We start from the raw sequence: 20,998 nt of genomic DNA on the forward strand, positions 1-20,998 counted from the left end.
CTTTGTATCCGCCGTCCCACAATCTAGAATCTGATAAAGAGGAAACAGCTGGGTCCGGAGACAGTGTCGATTTTAATAGCCCTTCCTCCTCCACATGTACTCACACTAGCATCAGAGTAAATCTTCCCAGAACGGGATCTTCTGTTGAAATGCAGAGGGGGAAAAAATGCAGACCAATTCAACGTGGCGGTGCATTCCCTTTTAATTAAGGAACAGAATTCGTCTCGCCCTATTCTCTCATCCTTCTTCATTTTTCTTGAGCTGTTCTCTTCCTACTGTGTATCTCCACCTTAGAGACATGCATACCTTTAAACTACTGATTTGAAAAGTACATATATCTTAAATTAGCTCAACAAGCACCAGAGAAGAAGAGGGCGTTGTTGTTCTTCAGACCAGATTTCCCAGCAGCGTGCAGTTGACAGGAGCAGACACATGAAGAAGAAAAAGGTTTGATTCGTTCGTTTGGACATGCAGCGAGTTAACGCCCTTCCTGGTGTATTGTTCTCCTTGTTGGCGAGAGCAGGAAAATAGCAAACACATTGATTGATTTGGGTATAACAGTAACCACAACACTGAGATACATGCGCAGCCATGACAGACGTCTGAGAGTAGAATGGGACGCTTAAAGGTAGCCAAGTGAACTGGATATTTTCTTGGGGAGGCTTTCTCAGGGAGCGAGTCCGCTGGGTTAAATAAAGAGAGATTTTCCTGTTCATGAAACCTTCCTGCGTGTGTGAATGAGAAAGACCAGATAACGCCCCCGCCTGACCCAGCGGACACCTGGCTGTGACCGTCTGCTTCATATCACCGTGGGAACACATTTACTGTAGCTCCATGAGTACACAGGTGCACATGCACGGGCACACACACAGATACAGGACTGTCTCAGAAAATTAGAATATTGTGATAAAGTTCTTTATTTTGTGTAATGCAATTAAAAAACAAAAATGTCATGCATTCTGGATTCATTACAAATCAACTGAAATATTGCAAGCCTTTTATTCTTTTAATATAGCTGATTATGGCTTACAGCTTAAGAAAACTCAAATATCCTATCTCTAAATATTAGAATATCATGAAAAAGTATACTAGTAGGGTATTCAACTAATCACTTGAATCGTCTAATTAACTCGAAACACCTGCAAGGGTTTCCTGAGCCTTGAAAAACACTCAGCTTGGTTCAGTAAACTAAATCACACGTATGGGGATTATCACAATATTCTAATTTTCTGAGACAGTCCTGTATATGGTGAGGTATACACACATGAAACAACACATGTTCACTTAAACAAAGCTCTATTGTGTTTCCTCCAATGAATGACCATGACAGATAGACGATTTCAATTACAATAAAGCCATTGTTGTGCAGTCATTAAGCAGAAACTTGCAAAATTCCCATTATATTATCCATTAAAGCTGTAGGAAGTTCTTATTTTTCAGCTACCTGTACATTCTGCGGTTTAAATGGACATCAAGGTGACGGATTATGCAAATGCTCTCATGTAACAAAACCGCCAGGCAGTGGAAAATCTCTGATATTCTGACATGTATATCCTCCACTTACATGTTGTAAGTACAGCAGAAAACAAGATGTCACAGGCTCTTTTACAGTTCTTCATTACCATGTGAACCATAATTTAAGTGTCAGCTAGACAGGAATAATAATCTCTCCCGTCAACATCAGTCAGTGTTCTTTCTTTCAACCCTTCTGATTTTTTTCAGCTTGGTGTCACTCACAGTTACACACACTTTGTTACATCTCTTTAGCTTCTGTCTGGAGTCAAAGAGTGTACTTGCATTTCTGGCCTGAGTAAAGTAGTTAAGTCATATTTCTGGGGCTGGTTTTCGGCAGCTTCAGCAGTAATGTTGCCATAGTGAAAACATTTGTGTCCAAACAGAACATATATTTTTCCTTCAATCTGAGTGTGGCTGATTTCACAGTGAGTGAACTAGATGCTTTGGCAATAGACTTTTCTTCAAGTAAAATTGTGCCTTATCCATATTTAATGCATCCTCTGGTCTGAGCTGGATTGAGGCCTTGACTGGACCTAATTCTCATGTGATCAGTTCTTTCATTCTCTCTGAAAGCATCATCGTGTTGTAAATCCCAAACAAACCCTTTCAAGAGCTGATGCAAGGGACCTTTATGACAAGACGCTGGGGGAATTTTGAACTTAGTTCAACCTCACCTTTGTCTTTGGATGGTTTGAAGTCCTGTGTAGCTGATTGGGATCCATCGTATTCAACCATGAAGATTGAGACAAAGTTTCTTACTTTTGTTGTACTGTATGTTGCTTTTTTCAGGTTTTACCAAAGATTTTTGGAGCCAAGAGAAGGACAAATGGCTCTGGAATATCCCACAAATTATTTTAAAAAAAAGGATGATGTCAAAGCCTATTGTGTATTGTGCTGCATTCGGCATCCACTCTAATGCGCGCAAACCAATACACACACTTGCTTGAGAGGTTTGTGTATGAGTATTAAAACCAGAAGCTGTGCATTTAGCCATATTTGGGCTTATGTTTGGATCACAGAGAAGTAGATTATGCTGCAGGAGGAGGTTTAAGAGACGTTTCCATAGACATCTTGATCTGTGTTTTTTTCTTCAAGAAACTGGGTCACTTCATAACAGCCATGAAAACATGTTGACCGCTGCCTTGAAAGAGCTACAAAGTTAAACCACCACTTCAAGTGTTTGATACTCTTGAGAGACTTTGGGTGGAGTATCCCTTGAAATTGAGTCTACTGGAAAGCTGTTAGTCTCATATCTCAGCAATAAAGCTCCTAACATCTTTGTAGAAGTGATGGTAAAAAATACAAAATAAAAGGAACCAAGAAAAGCGGAATTTTCCTTTAACACATGGCTGATTACAGTTTTACAAACTGAGAATAAACACATTTCTTATCCATGATGGTTGACTACAAATCTGAACTTGTATTAGTTGTCTTTTTCCAGGCTGTTTTGTTACATGCAGTTTTTCGTGCAGCACATGTGCCACCGAGTTGTCGCAGTGCTGATGGCACACTCTCTCCCCCTGTGTAGCTTCACTGTGCCTCACCCGCTGCCTTTCCCCCTCTCCTCAGACAGTACATCATTAGCTGTCTGCTGAACACCTGGAGGCGAAGCCAGCGAGGTAATTATTGAGGGCATAGCCACGTCTGCACGCGAGCGTCATTAACCCATCGTACCTCATTTGGAGTATAGAGAAAAGGGCCTTGTTGTTGTAAGCGGAGACGGAGAGAGAGAGAGAGAGAGAGAGAGAGAGAGGAGCGTGGATTGCTGATCAGCCCCAGACATGTCAAATATGACACAACGAATGTCTCTGAGGCTACAGATAATAAAGCCTGGAATTTGCTGTTGCTTTTTCATCAGGCACCGGACCTGGAGCTGTGCCAGGACCGAGGATGAGAGAGGCTTATCCCCTACTCTTAACTGTGAAGATGCAGGAATTCATGAGAGGGGAACTCACACAAACACACACACACACACACACACACACACACACACACACACACACACACACACACACACAAAACCAGCAATGACTTGTTTGCTTCCCTGGCCAAAAAAAAACCGGAAAAGATTTTGAGGAGAGCCGGCCTCAGAAATCCTTATGTCTGAGAAACCTCATAAACGACTGCAGAGACCGGATTTAAAGTGCATGTGTTTATAGCCATGTTTGTCTATGAGTGTGCGTATTTTAATGTTTCCTCTCTTGCTGCACAATCACCTCAGCCGCTGCGTGGGCGACAATTTCAGGTAAAAGGTTAAAAGCTAAGTTCTTCCTTTCTTACCTTAACACCTCATTTCCTTCCTGCGGTCGTCACTGACGTGCCCGTGCAGCTCACACACGTCACGAGCAGGAATGCCTGCATGACAGGCTGCCGGGTTTTATTGTTAATTGCATAGATATACATTGTAGAGCTGAAGTTCCATCTTTTTCGATACTAGTTTCTGATCTGTTGTTGCCTCAGTGTGCCTCTTTATCAATATATCAGGGTTTTTGTGCCTATATACAGTATATGTTAACAAAAACTAAGAAACTAATTGTTTCGTCAGCATTGAACACAACTCCCATTATAGGCTCTGAGGGCATGTTGCTAAAACGTATGGCTATTTGTTAAGCTATTTAGCTGTTTAATCTCAATGGCAAATACGACAAAGCGCTGAAATTACAGTATGCTAGCGAGAACAGTGGAAAATAAGTACCCATTAGACAATGGACAGAAAATCCCAGTATCATGTTTAAGCTTTTAAAAAAATAAAACCTCACATGAGGTTGTGTGGGGAGGCTAATGGAACAGAGGCTAACTTAAAGAGGGGATAGGGCTTCAGCGCTGCAGTCTACAGGGACACCTTCAGGTATTTACAGCAAAATGCTGCAAATTCTGGCTGAGAAAAAAAAAAGGATTAAGGATATTTTCATCATCTTGCACTCTTGCTTAATGTCTTTCAATGTCAGCATGGGTTTGTGAACATGACTCACACACGCGCACATACGCGCACACACACACGCACACACACGTTGTGTCTTCATTCCTTTAGAGGACATTATGTTGAGTTACATTCATTTCCTGGAGACTTACCCTAGCTTTTACCATAACTGCTACTTGCCTAATCCTAACCTTACCGTAACCTTAAACCAAGTCCTCAACATTAATGTAATGATTTACGTTATGAGGACGTACATTTTGTCCCCAAAAATAAGGCGAGTCCCCACAATGTAGTAATACACGCCCATACAAGTCACAGCAGTTTCTTATCAGCAGTTTGACAAGTCAACTGTAATTTGTAATAATAAATCATTTCCGCCATAAAGTGTTATAATGCATCAGTCATTTTCAGAATGTCTACTTACACATTGTCAATAAATGATTTTTTTGAATGGGCTTAAGTTTTACACTAAATGAAACATAGGATTGTAATAGTCTCTCAGTAAAAACAAACTCTCTTCTCTTGACATAAAGTTTTTATTCCCATAAATAAAACCGATCCTTCGTGGTTTAAGGGCCATATCATATAAACATATGTTTTCAATCAGCTTCTTACTGAACACACTATTTTTAATATTTGACATAAGTGAATGGAGTTTACAATAGTTTGAAAATGGCGATGTCACCTACTCCTGAGCACCAATCAGCATTCAGCAACATTTGAATGTGAATCTGACAGTTGGTGGGTTGTTGGCTGATATCAGTCAAATCTGATCAAACCACACGATCCTGCAACACATTTGCTGAGATTCAGAGTAAAAGCTTCACAAATCATAATTTTCTAAACTTTAATTTATTTAACGTTATCGAGAAATCAGGCTTTAAGACCATTCCTGTACGACATGATGTGACGAGAACTGGGCTCAAGTGTGAAAATAGATATTAAAGAAAGTAAAGCAAACACGTAATACTGAAAGTGGGAACAGTACAGTATTGACTTCCTACAGCAAGTGAGACTGCACCTTGTGGCTATGATCTATTGCACTGACTGTTTCATGAAATAAAACAGTGAGACTGCCTTAGAGCACACTTTGCATACACAGCTTTTGCAAACAGGCAGATCGTTGGTTTTGTCATGAGAAAAAAAAATATTTTTATACTTTTACATGTCAAGACTCAACCAGTTGTTCCAGTATACAGTAGCAGGAGTACAGTACAGAAGCCTGTATAATTTACGGGCGCATGCTATCTGCTAAACCTCATCTATCTACCCTGCCAGACAGTCATAATGCATTTATCAATTAGCCCTGGCTGTGTGTGCCCTTGGGGCTGTAGTCCCAGCCCTCACCTCCTCACAACTGAACTTCAATCCGTCATCCTGTCAGAAAAGCAGGCAGGGAAGAGCATCCTGCAACAAAACAGCCTTTTGAGGAGTCTAAAGAAAGACAAGCTTTTAAAATTAAGTAAAAAAGAGCTTCACTCATGAGTGTTTTGCAAAGCCCGCATTAAACTGATGAGTGTACAAAGATCTTGTTTTTGGCAGAGATTAAAATATGTCATTTTAAAGTATTGGGATGTGAAAAATGTCAATATTATACATTTAGAAAACCATGATTTGTTGAGGTTACTGTTATGTGTATTTTTCTACAGCACTTTGAATCATCTGATCTATCCGCAGGAGCAAGTCAGGGCTTTGGTGACGTGTCTCCCTCCAGAGGAACACAGAGGTAGTAACAGCATGCGCTCATGTATAAAGCAAAATAAACTTTATTTGTATATTCATCATACAGTAAAGCTTCCATCTTACACAAAATGTTACAACAGAATGCAATGCAAGACAAGTTTATACATATTTTTCCATTCTGCACATTTTACATTTCCAATGCTGACGTAGATAATACTTCTGGTAAGTAAGCTGCCTTCTTATCTATAAAAATACATTCTATCTTTGACTGGGTATTACCGACGAGTACAGTAGACTGACGAAGGAGTTTGGAATAGAGCTACTAATATGTGATAATATGTCCGTAGCAAAAAAACTAAAACTAAAATCCAACATGAATTTCATCAGTTCCTCCTCAACTGAATTATTTGTGGTAGCTTGACATTTAGAACATCGTGGATGATTCAGTTGTGGTGTCTGGTGTCCGTGGCAACTTTCCAGCGCTGACGCACGGTACAGTGCAACAACAGATCAATAAAGATTGTCATATGAATTACAAAAGGAAGCAAAGAAACTGCTCATAATTGCGAGGATGAATTCATATATTTAACAGGATACATGACAGCGTGTTATTGTCATCAGTGCAAGTACCTGCAGGCAAAGCTCTGAACATTCAAACCAAAACTCAGAGGAAACGGTTAGATGTGTATCAGTGCACACAGGTCTTGTTTGCTTGGGCGGGGAGCACATTGTGGTTTAACCACTTGAAACTGACAGGCAGCTGGTGGTGGAGCTCAGCCTATATTTTTTGGGTGCCCTGCGAGGCTTGTTTGGAGTTGATGGCGGGGAGGCCACGCTCAGATTCCTGACCTTGTTAAAACTGTTCCTCAGGCTGTCCCTCCTGCTCTCCGAGGTGCTGCTGGTGTCCTTGGATGTGAATGTGTCTGGGTGACAGAGGCCAGTGTTCCGACAGCAGCAGCACAGAAGCTCAGCGATAGCCTTCCTCATGTCACTGCTGCCCAGGGCGTAGATGATGGGGTTCAGGCCGGAGTGTAAGACAGCCAGAGAGATGCAAATGTCAGATGCAAAAGTAGGCGCATAGTGGCGGGAGCTACAGAAGAAATCCACCAGTAACAGCAGGAACAGTGGCCCCCAGCACAGTATGAAGACTCCAACTATAGTGATCACAGTTTTAAGCAGATCCAAAGAACGTTTGCGACTGCGCTGGAGGCCCAGCTGTGTGCTCTTGTGTACGTGACAGAAGATGAGACCGTAGAGCGCGCCGATAGCCAGGAGGATGACGAAGAAGATGATGAGAGAGAAAAAGATGTAGTACTTGGAGTAGAGAGGGAGCAGGGTGGAGCATCTGTCCAGGTTGCACACACAGTTCCAGCCCAACAAGGGGAGAAAGCCAATCACCATTGCCAAAATCCAGCAGAGTGCCACCAAGCCGTAGATCCTATAGTAGGTCTTCCTCGCTGACTTCTGGGAGAGTGGCTTCATCATGGTGGTGTAACGCTCCACAGCAATCAGCAACAGACTGAATATGGATGCAGCCAGGGCCACAAACAGCATCCCTTCCCTGAAGAGCCACAGAGCAGGGGTGAGGCGAAACGTCTGGCTGCCAGACATGCAGATGTTGACCAGGTAGGCAGCGCCGGTGATGAGGTCACTGAGGGTGATGTTGGCAATGCAGACGTAAACCCAGCGTTGGCTGTGACGGATGCGGGAGATGACGGCCACCAGCACAAGGAGATTCTCCAGGATGATGAAAATACTGATGAAGAGGAAGACGGCCGTGGACACACTGATGTGCTTCTGTGGGTTTGAGATGGTCCTGTTCTGCAGGCGGCCGGTGTGGTTGTAATGCCGCAAGATCACATGGTTGATCTCGTTGGCTGCAGTGGTGGCGTTGCTGGGGTAACTGGGTAAGTGGTACACTTGGGGGCAAGAGGAGGAGGAGGTGAGGGAGGAGAAGACACTCATAGCAGCAGCTGTGATGGTCAGAATAGAGGCTGTTGGTGGGAACAGGCTAAAACCGAGCCGGTACGAACTGCGCGGGAATTAGTGTGGAACTCCTGTTGTCAAACAGGCTATGATCACACTCTAACCACTGGAGCTCTGCCTGTGCACAACACACACACCTGAGAAGACAAAAGAATTAAGAACAATTTCAATACAGCATCTATGTGAAAATACAATACAATTCCTCTCTTTCTCTCAACTGTACTGTGTGCTTCCTCATTACGGTGCTTCAATCAATTTAAAAGGCATAATTTAAATGCCTCCCCAGTGTGTCGCAACACTCCCCCTATCTGTGGTTAGCGCAGGACGAGTGAGCAGCTGCAGAGGGCATTTAAATCACCACGTGAAGGAAATGCACACATCGTTTCCTTCCAAGAATGCTGGAAAATGCTTTCATAAGATTCCCAAACAACACTGAATGATTTACCAGGCGATAATAATATTTAGAATAATGATGATACAATGAAAATGGCAAAAACATACTTTTCCCTTTTCTCCTAAAACTATCAATTTAAATGAATAACCAAAAGAGACTAAAGAAACTTTTTTTCCAAGGGTTATATTGTTTTAAATAAAAGCAGGGTAAACACATTTCAATTCCACATCAAGTACTTCATGTTGTACCCCAAGAGTTAAGTAGAAATTAGGAAATCTGTTCAAAACCTTTTATATTGCATTCTAATTGTATCCTGTTATATGTTGATGAAATCCATTAAATGTTATTATCATAGCTGCAAAGTGATGTGAATGCAGTGCAGTGGCAACTTACTCTGGCTGCTGGTGGTGATGCTGAGTGAGTGAGTGAGTGAGTGAGCACATTTTTGCAGCACATGTTTGATGGGGAAGTAAGCCTAAGGTTAGGTAGTGAAATACCACACCCAGAACACACACCACACACACACAAACACACACACAAAACATGCAACACAAAGAGATTGTTGTTCCCTCACCTTGAAAGAAACTGTGAAGATTTCACAGTTGCCTACAATGAAACAATTCCACAGTCTAAGAAGTCAACATTGTTGGACAAGTATCTTCTATCTATTTTCAAAAAATCTATTTTATTCTAACAGATATTTAACCACCACTTTTCTGGTGCATCAAGATCATCATGTTTTCCCAGGATCCACAGATTTTGCTACAACAACACATCCAATCATTGCTGCCCGATGATGACTTGGCGTGCCACACTAAGAAAGTTGTAAATGTTTCGTAAATGCGACATAACTCCATATGTTTTCAGGATATGTGGCAAGAATCTCACTTGCACTTACAAGACGATATGGCACAATGCCAAAGGTAGGTTATTACAAAAGCCTCAAATTAGAGTTTATGTTTTTTCACAATATTTCTCAGAAAGTAGAAAAACAGGAACTCCCAATCGGATGGAAAGGTGCCCCTCCCTGCTGATAGAGGGTTTTTTTTTTACGTTTCAACACACAGCTGTGGTTGTTGGTTTGAGTAGATATTGTCATTGCATAGCACACTTGACTTCAGCAAACCTCCAACCATGCACCAGCAGACCGTAACCACATGCCATGAGACAGGCAGTGGCATTGAGACCACGACACTTTTTAGACAACCATAAACACATCATAAATTGAGAACCGGCATACGAGGCATCTTGCAAGCAACAGAAAGCGATGCCAGACCCCAAAATCAAGAGACCACTTTTTTTGAATATGAGCAAAACCAGAACTCGTGGCTGAACACATTTGCCCTTCGGAGTGTCGTGTTCAAGCTTTCAGCAGAGTAGGCTCTAATTGTACCACTGCACTAAGCTTTCCATTTATCAAATGCTTCAAAAGCATGCTAGTGTGGTCTGAAAAAATGTCAAAAGAAGCGTTTGGGAAATTAAAACTAAAATCATGCCCCGATGTTTCTCCAAGAAAATATTGTTCTTCGTGCTCAAAGAAAATGTTTTGGTTCTTTTAATACAAAAACTTGCGAGTGGGCTTTATCTGTCATCTTCCCTCTATGTCCATCACAAAAGTGTGGTTTTACTCAACAGGTCTCCAGTTTGCATGGTTTCTCTGTTCAAGAGCAAGAAAGGACAGAAACCAAACAAAGGTAATGTAACTGTGAGGCATTGACCATTGATCGTGCAACAGTAATGAGGCATGACATTCACGAGCCTTCCCCGTGAAACCAAAGTGTCTCATTTCTAACACAACTTCTCCTTTCTAGTCCTGAGATGTAAAGAAAAATAAACATGCATCACCAAACCTTACAGTAAAATTAAATGTGGAAATGTGTTCAAGCAACTGCAACCTGAGGTGTAAAACAACACCCTCGACTGTTGAAAACGCCTTTACTCTGGAAATAAGACTTCAAACAACAGTGTTACAACAACATGTGTATAGGCTTGTAACCACAAGTGTGTGTGTGTGTGTGTGTGTGTGTGTGTGTGTGTGTGTGTTTTAACTGATAAGCAGAGGCACAACTGTAGACTTTTGCTGTAGTGGCTCTAAACAAGATTGTGCTTGTGCCCTCAAGTCAGTCCGGTGATTCTATTCTTCCATCACTTTCTTTTATTTTTGTGTATCCTGTTCAGATTTGGGGGGGGTCGAAGCCGATCCCAATATGCACTTGGTGAGAGAGCATGCAGACAGGTTGCTGGTCTGTCGAACCTGCAGGCGTTTAGGTTTCCTGTGGGTGGAACAACATTCAAACTATAAAGCCACGGCCGTCCTGGTGGCATTTGAATCCATCACCTGTGAAAATGTATAAATGCAGAGGGATGTAGGTTTTACTTCTCCTGTTTTGGTCATAGTAATACATTTTAAAAAAACTGGAGCATCACAGACTTATGGAAAAATTACCATAAGGACATTCAAAAAGAATTAGAAAAGTCCTCATGGCCTTTCTAATTTCAAAGTAAGCCCTTTTGTACCTGTCATGAACACATGTAGAAGTCTGTAAAAGGCCAGAGTTTTCTGTTTTCTCAGTCTCAGTTAGTCTTTAGACACTTACATATTTGCATTCCTAACAGGACTCCACTGATTTAGGTTTGCTCTTATAATATTTTACGTATAATATTATTGGACTCATGATGGAGAGTTAAACCAAAACAAACAGCATAAACTTTGATGTAGCAGAACCAGAGATATCGTTCTATATTCCTTGTCAAAACCTGCCGCCTACATTACCCACAGTGCAACTCAACTGCCCTCTGTTTGGTTCTTGAGCGGCCAGCTTCAAGCAGAAATGAGGAGCGGGGCTACAGAGGTCTCATCTCAGTCTAACTCCACACCTCTGGATTGTTTTTTACTTTCTTGTAGTCTTCAGCTCCAACTGATGGTGACTCAAGTGACATCACTTGGAATACTTTATTAAATGTTATGCAGCTTCTTCTGGAGCCACAAAAGGCTACACGCTCTTGAGCAGTGCATATGTACCAGTGCCAGATGTTTGGCATCTTTTCTTGGCTGCCAGTTCATTAATGTCTGGGGTTGAGTTCTGTGCTGTGGAAACCCTCAAGATGGAGTGAAGGTGTGCATCAGTGAGACGACTCCTGTTGGTTTTTGTTCATCTTCTTTTCTCTTCAAAAGCATGAAAATACATTAAAAAGTAGTAAAAATACAACAAAAAGAAAATGAGTATTACTCCCCGTCGGGGAATCGAACCCCAATCTGCCGAGGCATGACAGGCGGAGATATTGTCCACTATACTAACGAGGAGGAGCCTAAAACAGCATGTGACCTGATCTGATGGGCTGACACGGAGCAGCTAATAAATATTAAGTAGGTGTGAAGTGTGTTTAAAAAAATAAAAGTAGAGTTTGTAAAACGCTGCTTCACTGTGATGAAAAAAAGTCCAGTTGTGAAATAAAGAAATCCTGCTCACCTTTAAAAGAAAAACAAGGAGCCTCTAAAAATGTCACCTGGTTGACGTCTTTACTACATCTCAGAGGTACATATTGTACTATTTACTACATCACAGAGGAAAATCTTGTACTTTTTACTTTTTACAAGTAAATCCTGTACTTTTAACTGTAGACTCAGGGTACCAGTTGGACTGAAAACCTGCAGAGTGTTGGCTCTGCGTGGCATACACCACCCCTGTACCATTGCAGGGTTACTATTATTCTATTGTTCTATGATGGAGATAGTTAAAAGTGGGTGTGACACAACATCTACGGACAGGAATGGTTTGATGTTGGTACCAGACACAGAGAGACTGAAAAAATAAATGCCAGTTCCAATCTCATGTTTGAGAGGGCATCGGTCACAACACAGAGCTTTTGTTTTATTATGGTGACACCATCTGGCCGATCAGTGCAATTAAACAGCTTATTTCTTGCATGGTGTTGATCAGTCAACATCTGGTGGCCACAAAGCAGTATTCCTGTCAAGAAGAAAACATGGCGCATCACTGTTAGACCGCCTGAAGATGCTAAAAAGCTCACTGAAATCCTGAAATGTCACAACATTATAATTACAATAAATATGGATGGTTAACATAACTTAACATAACATAAATTAGAATAAATCACTGTTTATAATTCTTCATAAACTGAATTCTAAATCCCAATTTCACCTCTGTATATTTCTTTGTTGGTTTTATATTGAACACACCAGGCTTGAGATTCCTAATTTCTTAATGTAAACTACATTTATTCCATTACAACAATTCACTCACTGTTTGAATATTGAGGAAGGTCTCCTACACATACACAAGTATATGCAGTGAGCTAAACATTTCCAATAAAGGTAAAGTCACTGGTTAGTCTTTTAACGTTTTTATGACCAAGAGTTAGACCGTATGTGTTTTAATGAATTAGTACAGTATCAAGGAAACAGTATGTACAAAAGTGTAGACAAGCTGAAAAATTAGTTACATACTTATGCTAGGAGGAAACAAAATATCACTGGTGAAAAGTCAATATTAAGTCACCATAGGAAGTGAAAAATTACTAATCAATATATAGACATACATAGAGTCCAAAAGAGTAAAATACAAAGCTTTAGGTCGAACAGTCAGCCAAGCAGTAAGTAACAGTTACTTAGAATGTTGTATTAGCAACAAATTAGCCTCAGACAAAGAAAGTCAAACAGCAGAAAAACCACATTAACATGTCACAAATCAACAACAGCAATAACAACTAAATGTTCAACTCAAACAAACTGCTGGTGGCAGATTCACGTAATCTGTACATATTTCTGTAGGAATCCGTGAGCTTATAAACATTTTAAAACAAAACCCAGCTGTCATTTGTATCTACTTTGATGATCAAATAACATTAATCCCTCAAATGCATTGTTTAATACCTCAAATCTATTGTCATTGTTGTTGTTCTTTATGTTCATATATTTACTTTTGGATATATATTTATATTGTACATAGTAGATAAATAATAAATGTTCATGCTTAGTTTGTCTGTTCTACTTTGTTGTCTTTGATGTCCTTGTTTTTATATTTTTCTTGTTTATTTGTATATTCCATGTATGTACGTTGAGAGCAACGTGTAAACCGGAGTCAAATTCCTTGTATGCGTACGTATTAATATCTAATACCTCTGTTCTACTTTGTTGTCCTTGTTTTTATTTTTTATATTTTAATAAGAAAGCTGATTCTGAAACAGCACGTCCGTGTGTTCCTGACTATTGTACCACCGCTATAATCCCACAGAGGGCGCTGTTCTGTCGTAAATGCTCACGAGCAACAGGGTGCCTTCATTGTGCAGAATCTGGCTCGTGCCTTTTTCCTCAACTTTTTTTTTTCACCGCCCAGGCTGCTTCTGTTATTTAGGCAGAGAGACAGAGAGAGAGAGAGAAAGGAAGTAGCGACGAGCTAGCTGGTTAGCCGCTCTGAACCCACAGTCTGTCAGGGGAAAGAGTGGACTTCTGAACCCGTTTTATCTCAGAGACTGACCTTCTTTGTTCGATAGAAGTGCGCAGGACAATTCATGTCGGTTCATTTTTCTTCTCTAACGTTCACCCGGATTTAAAAATCTTCAAAACGGACTCAACTGTCACGCTTTTGTGTGTGTCTGGGTCTCTCCGCCGCTGTTAGCCTCGTCAGTCCTCGTTTCACCAAAAGGAGAACAACACACACTTTGAAGAGCTGAGACTGGGTTAACCGTTTATTATTATTTTGTTGGTTGCAATCAAGGATTACACCAAGACAATGAGGAAAACAGCCGGTAAAGGTAACGTTACATTAAATACTATAGCTTGTTCTGTGCACGTTAATATGTCAAAAAAAAATAATGCATTTGTTGAAATATCTTTGTCCTACTTGTATCGATGTGTTTTCGTCTTTTATGACAGAGCTGCTGTTAGGAAGTTCTTGTGAAGTAGCTCATTAACAACTCTCACGGGTTTCTCCCATTTGAATGTAGTCTTATCGTCCCGTTTTTTTTTTTTTTAAAGGCAAAATGGAGGTTACAACCGTCCTGTGCTGACTGAGAGGATGATAGTTGGTTGTCTTGGTTTGTGTCACGGCAGCATAGTGGTTAACGTTTAGTGTGTGAACGTAGGCTGACTTGTTGCAGTGCAGTGTGTCCACAGGCCTGATAACGTGGCTGACCCACATGTCAGTGGCTTGTTTGGGGTCAACAAGGCTCACCTGGATCTCAGGGAAAAAAAGCCCCAAGCTTTCCTTGACATAAATCCAAACCAGAATTGTCTAGAAGAAGGACAACTGCAGTTTATCCAAATTACCAGTGTATCATAACTGTTATTATGTGACCTCCATGGTGGTGCACGATGCATGGCGACAGCAGAGCACAGCCACGATTGCATGATTGGTAGGTGAACTACAGATCTGTTTAGTGCTGGGACATATTGTTATTGTGACGTGTGCTGTCTGGGCCTTTTTTTATAATAATAATAATATCATGATAGATGTTACATGCCTTTGTCCTCAGACTAAACACATGCATTGCAATTGACCAACAACTCTGTGAACGTATTGACTGTCTGGCTGAGTAATGTCAGCAGTGGCCGCCTCTACTTGCTTTTCCTGTCGTTGCACACCAATGTTAATGCCGCCCACTCCTTGTTTATGTCTGTAATCATGTGAAAGTACTGCCACCTAATCAATGTAGAGTTCCAACAATTGGGACACGTGATTTTAAATTGATGGCAAATGGATTTAAAATCAGATTAAGACACTGAATTGTTGTTTGTTTTCCAGCCGTTTCTTCCGTACAGTAAGAGAATCTGCAGGAGCAAAGCTCTCGCTTCATGACTAACGTCTGGGCGGTGGAAAAAAGTAATCACACATAGGAACATTAACATTACGCACACATGCACTTCACTTGGAAGTTCCTCTCCCTCCCTGTTTCCCCTTTTTCCATTTCTCTGATTTGCTTTTGGTCTGAACAACGTTGTGTTTATGGGATGTAAAAGTGATGTGGCCCTTGAAAACAAGCAGGCGGGGCATCAACCTGTACTGGATTGAATTAACCTTCCCCAACTCAGTTTGGTTTGAGTGTAGTTTTCTGAGAAAGTACAGTGTTCAAATCATCATATATATATATATATATATATATATATATATATATATATATATTCTTGAAAGTTTCGGTTCAGTTTCTCTGCTGAAAACACACAATTGGAAAATAAGAAATGAAACCACGATTTAATAATAATGGACAAATGATTGTACAAATAACCAAAACACACCCAGGGCCCAGTCTTCACGAGGTGTTTTGCTCACCACCGTTCATCATTGAACTACAAAGCTTCCTGCGTGGAATATAAATGCTTAAGTGACATCTCATTAATAAGACATCTCATTTAAAAAGATGAGTGCAACCAGACAAGCCTTTCAAATGTATTCTTCAAGACCAAACTCTGGAAGTGACATTGAACAGAATGTAGATTTCATTTCATTTAAGCTGTGCCACATATTTGACCGCACATGAAATGCAATAGCACATAAATATTACTTTTATGAGCATGTTAGACTAATTATTTTGAAACACTGTAAGGTTATCGGTTGAAATGGATACAGTGACACAGGAGGCGTGTGTGTGTGTGTGTGTGTGTGTGTGTGTGTGTGTGTGTGTGTGTGTGTGTGTGTGTGTGTGTGTGTGTGTGTGTGTGTGTGTGTGTGTGTGTGTGTGTGTGTGTGTGTGTGTGTGTGTAGCATCTGTAAGCCCGCTGGTCGTGTCGGTTCTGCCAACAACACTATGCTGTGGATCAGGCATCAGCATATTCAATACAATCGAGGTTCCCATCTGTCATACTCGCAATCTAATTAACATCCCGATTCCCTCAGAGACATCTTAAGAGTCAAATCTCCATTCATTAAAAATGCTTCCTGTCTCACAATTTCAATTATAGTTACTGTTCAGAAATATAAAAGGTGAAGAGATGTAACTGAATAGCGATATTGTTCAGATATGAACACGTAATGTGTGAATGTCGTCTGAACCGGAGCTGTAATATTAAAACTTTCACTCAATTCTTCACTTAAAATATCGGTCCCAACATCTTCGAATGATTGTAAACCGGGAAATGATGTTGCAATACAAACCGTTTTATCCCAAACCTCCTTACAGTGCTTCTAAACACCTCAGGCGGTCCACAGAACGTCTCTTCTGCCATCTTTGAAAGCAGAGGGCCATATGGCCCCCCGCTAATGGTCGTACTCTTCAAGCCCCACAGCGAAGCTGACAGTGGTTGAAGGAGGGGGAGGGGGAGAGAAGACCAATTACATCTCCAGCTCAGCCCCGAGTTGTAATTGGTCTACACATCCTGGTGGATGCAATTGTGTGAAAACTGCGGATGAAAAGATAATTGCCTCGATCACAGCGGTGCCAACGTTTCTCAGAGGAAACTCGAGAAGAGATTCAAAGGGTTTCCTCTTCAGACTCGGCTTTCCTGTTCAGCTTTATTACGTCGATTTTCAACCACTAGATCTTATGCTGTGTGTTATGCATATTGATTTCCGCACAGATAAAACTATAAATACGTCTCAGCTAAGCGCCGTGTGTGTGTGTATAACGTGTGTATTTATCTGTAGAGGCGGTGTCGTCCTGCTTATTATAGTATGTCTGTGTTTTTAATACATGTAGGTTTGTTGCTGTTTCACTGCTGTTGTTTTCTTATCACGCAAGCTGCTCTCTCTGCAGCCAGCAAGATAGTTCATTAAAAACTGTTTTTTAGGCAACAATAATGAAGCGGTGGGCGTATAATGGCTTTGTATGTTTAGCTGCTGACTTCAGAGGCTGTTTCTGCGTCGCAGATAGTAAAAACAACTTTTTGATTGGTTGCAATTGATTTCTCAACTCCTCTGTCTGGCGTCTCTTATCTTGTGTGCGTTTCAGTGTTAAAGGGTTTGGGTGTTTCTAGAATAACCGGGAAACTAGTTTGTTTGTCACAACTGTTCGATGAATCATGATTAGTGTGGGCAATTAAACCCAAAGTGGTGGCTGTAGAAAAATACTTTACGTCGGGAATACCAACCACTCTGGCATTTTAGTCTGGTTTCGGCCCACTGTTTGCTATATGTTTGGGATCTGCAGTTTGTACAAGGTCGGCTGATGTTCTTCTACTACCAATCATTATGGAAACACACAGTATGCCTTGATGTCTGTTTGCCTAGTTTAAAGCGACGAGGCAGAGTCTGTCTGTTGTATTGTAATCCTGTTTGTTGGAGTTAACTATTAGGTCACTGGGTTCCTCTTTTTTTTATTTTTTGCGTCAGAATCTGACATGTTTAGGTTCCTGACAGAACAGAGACAGAGGAGCAGGTCAGACTATGGTTCGCTGTGGCAGGAGAGGGATCTCTAATGAGCCCCTGAGCAGCTTGCCTCGTCTCCATGTGCAGCTGGTGTACCGGGGCGACGTGATTTAGGCTACCTGTGAAACAGCCTCGGTAAGTAGGATACGAGAGTTGAGTGGCAATCTGTTTGCTTGCTACACAAGGTATAGCGAAGGGCTCGTTGCCAAGGGCTTGGCAGGAGAGTCGGACGTGTAGAGGCTTGTGTTTCTATTACTATGTGTGCTCATCACCAAGATGTCTGTGTCACTCTTGTTACTCACACTGCTGTTCAAGAACACTAAGATGGGCTGGGTGTCATTCTACCTTTTTTGTAAACCGCTGGGTTGGTACAGGCGAGCAGGATTTCCGTACGTTGTCACCGACGTTGACGGGTCATTTGAATAAGCTTCCATGGGTTAAAAACCTAGATGACTCCCACCAGTGTGTCCCTATTTTTAAGTAAAGCAAGCTTTGTTAGGTGTATGAAGACGGAGGAAGAGAGGGAAGGAAAGAACAAGGTCAGAAACGGAGAAACGGGACACCGGTGTTTGTGTGTGCTTTTGTGTACATACAGTGCGTCAGTGCTTAGGCCTAGTCCCAATAATGTGACAGGAATGCTCCAGGGTCCGCCTCTCTGTGGCAAAAGACAAGGTGGAAAAAAAAAAAATAGCCTCGCGTTTTTTCAGAAAGCTGCTCGCCGAGCTTTGCAGCGTGGATTTGCAGTGACCTGTGTTTTATGGAGACCGGACCACCAGATGGAGAATGTTAGTGAGTGAGCAAGGCCGTCTGTCTTCAGTAGACAAGAAGAGGTAAAGAGAGAACCAGAGTGGTGAGGTTTTAGAAAATCATCCAATTCCACAAAGTCCCTGGTAACTCGGCTCTTACAATGTGGCAAAGCTGAATTTCTGGGCTTTATAAATAGAGGCAGCTTTAATGACGGGGTGTAAGTGAGGAAAAGAGATGGCCTACTTACTGAGCCGGAGTATTCCCAAAGTCGTCATTTCAAGATAATTGGGATCAAAGCTTGATCGCGATGATTATGATTATACCAAACCTGCCTGTTTAGATTGTGATTATAGGCACAGTTATAAGCCAAGCAAACGTTTTCACCAAAATACACAACTCTAAAAATGTTCCACAGTGAAGCAGAAGGTGGTCTGTGAACATCGTGGAGGACATATTTGAACCACACAATCACTTCGTATGGAATTTAGATGAAACTCTCCATGTGACATCTTTCATGTTTTGGGTGGTAATCCTCCAGTGTTGGCGTCACCTGCTTCCTCATTCAAATATGGATCATAAAGTGAGCGATGCCAACAATAACCCAACTTTACAAGCTTTTTCTGTGTGCAGTTGAGCAGCCCTGATTTTCAGGATTTCAGCTTTTCGACTCCAAAGCTGCTGATGTTGATGGGACAGTTTGCTTTTTTTGCTTTTGGGGTGGTATGAGTTACTGCTCTCTCAGTTAGGGATGTTGACGCATGAGCTTTAGCTGCTGCAGATATTTCTGTGGTTGTAGATCTCCCAGCGAGCCAAACTTAAGGAACAGCAGCCCCACTGAGTCAGCAAACAAAAACATTTCGGCTACAAAAATAATTCAACCGTCCACAATAGGTTATGTTTTGCATGATGCATTTGATTCTCTTCTTACCCGTCTGGAAATTTTGCATGCATCAATATCACAATTGGTCAACTACTCTCTTTGTACCGTTTGCAAAAACTAAATAAATCCGTGCTTGTATCTTTGAAGTCTGACATATTGAGTTGCCCTGCCCCCTCAGCTGCAGAGGTCACCCTCAGGAAGGTGTGTGTGTGTGTGTGTGTGATGGCTGTGGTGGGTACTCTAACATCCCCCTTCATCCTCTCTGCGCTCACTGATCCTGTCCCTTGGCTCTGGATTATGGACACACCCTGAGGCTCCGTTTGCTGGTACTCGGCACCGCTGCAGCTGCTGTGTGACGGTCAAAATTGGATCGTTAGGCTGAGCTAACAAGGGCCAGAGAGGTGCACCGCCTTGAGTGTATTTATCATTATTTATTTACCTAAATGTCTATCGTATGTCTGTCAGTTGTTCGTACAGTTGGAAGAAACAGACAGAAACAGTTTCTAGGCATAATTGGACTTGATTGTAATATTTTCGTTATCTAAAACACTGCCTCCAACAACGTCATTTAAATCAACCATCATTTACCTGCTTTATCCATCACTGTAGTCCAGGCACAGAAGTCAAACAGTTGTCATGTGTAACTGAAGCTGAATTTGTAGTAGTTTTAGTGCACATGAAGCATTACAGTAGTTATGTGTATTCTGAAAAACATGAACTCCTGCCTTATAAATAAGCACATTGCATGATGAGAATTTATAGACCGGGGAAAGTCAAGTTCCTGTGATTTATTTTGTTGTGGTTTATTAATGTACTCGCTGCAGCTGTAAATCTATATTGTATGCTGTAGATCTACTGCAAATATTGAGGAGATGCAGTTACAGAAGATGAAAGAGTTTAGGAAGACTCTAATGCAGTCCCTAATTTAATACATAGTCCACAAAGACCCTTTTAAAAGATGTGAGTTTATTGACACAGATTGGGTTGTCTAGTGTAGCAGACTTCCAACGTCATCCCGTGAATCACTCCTTGTGAAGTGATGTGAGGGGAAACAATGATCTCAGCCAGGCAAGGCGGTGGAGGTGATGGAACGTTATATGTGCCAGTGTGTTACAGAGGACAGTTAGCTTTGGATTACTTTGTCATGAGGCTTGAAAACAAAACACAACGTAATTAATCTTCTATTGATGTTGGCCGTTAACGTACTGTTCCAGTCCAAATATATCAAGGCATGTACTTTGGGCCTTTTTTTTGCACTTTTTAGGATTGGATTAGGATTCTAACTGCAGCCCAGTCTCACCACTGGATGCCTGAAGGTTTGTGGAGAGTGACAAAGGAAGCACAAGAGAAAAAGCAAAGCACAGAGGAGGGATGGAAAGAAGGAGACGAGCTAAGGGCAGAAGGAGAGGACCTTGGCTATGAGCTCTATATTGGCTGCGCTCTGCGCCGCTCTGTTTGTTTTTGCTCTATTTTTACCGTGCAGTCTGACTGTGGTCACCGATGAACGGCTCCATATGTTAGTTACATTTCATCTGACAGAAATCGTTCAGGAA

General features: G+C 41.4%; 2 protein-coding genes across 3 annotated transcripts in view; one reads left to right on the plus strand and one right to left on the minus strand.

The window, feature by feature from the left end:
• Positions 1–6,178: 6,178 nt before the first annotated feature.
• Positions 6,179–8,915, minus strand: s1pr4 (sphingosine-1-phosphate receptor 4). The gene is made up of 2 exons (XM_079158423.1): positions 8,892–8,915; positions 6,179–8,241 (listed from the first exon to the last, which is right to left on the minus strand). The coding sequence occupies exon 2, from the start codon at positions 8,081–8,083 to the stop codon at positions 6,854–6,856; it is 1,230 nt and encodes a 409-aa protein (XP_079014549.1). The 5' UTR covers positions 8,084–8,241; positions 8,892–8,915; the 3' UTR covers positions 6,179–6,853.
• Positions 8,916–13,939: 5,024 nt separating this feature from the next.
• Positions 13,940–20,998, plus strand: part of LOC306694719 (myosin IXB) — a 50,115-nt gene continuing 43,056 nt past the window's right edge. For both annotated transcript variants that reach the window (XM_079157690.1, XM_079157691.1), the window contains exon 1: positions 13,940–14,273. The gene's annotated coding sequence lies outside the window, so the exon portion shown is untranslated. The remainder of the gene's footprint in view (positions 14,274–20,998) is intronic.

Source organism: Pholis gunnellus (genome assembly GCF_910591455.1).
Source record: "Pholis gunnellus genome assembly, chromosome: 4".
NCBI lineage: Eukaryota > Metazoa > Chordata > Actinopteri > Perciformes > Pholidae > Pholis > Pholis gunnellus.

What these genes read in the sequence shown, in the direction of transcription:
- s1pr4 (XM_079158423.1), bottom strand. Translation starts at nt 8,083, where the DNA reads ATGAGTGTCTTCTCCTCCCTCACCTCCTCCTCCTCTTGCCCCCAAGTG.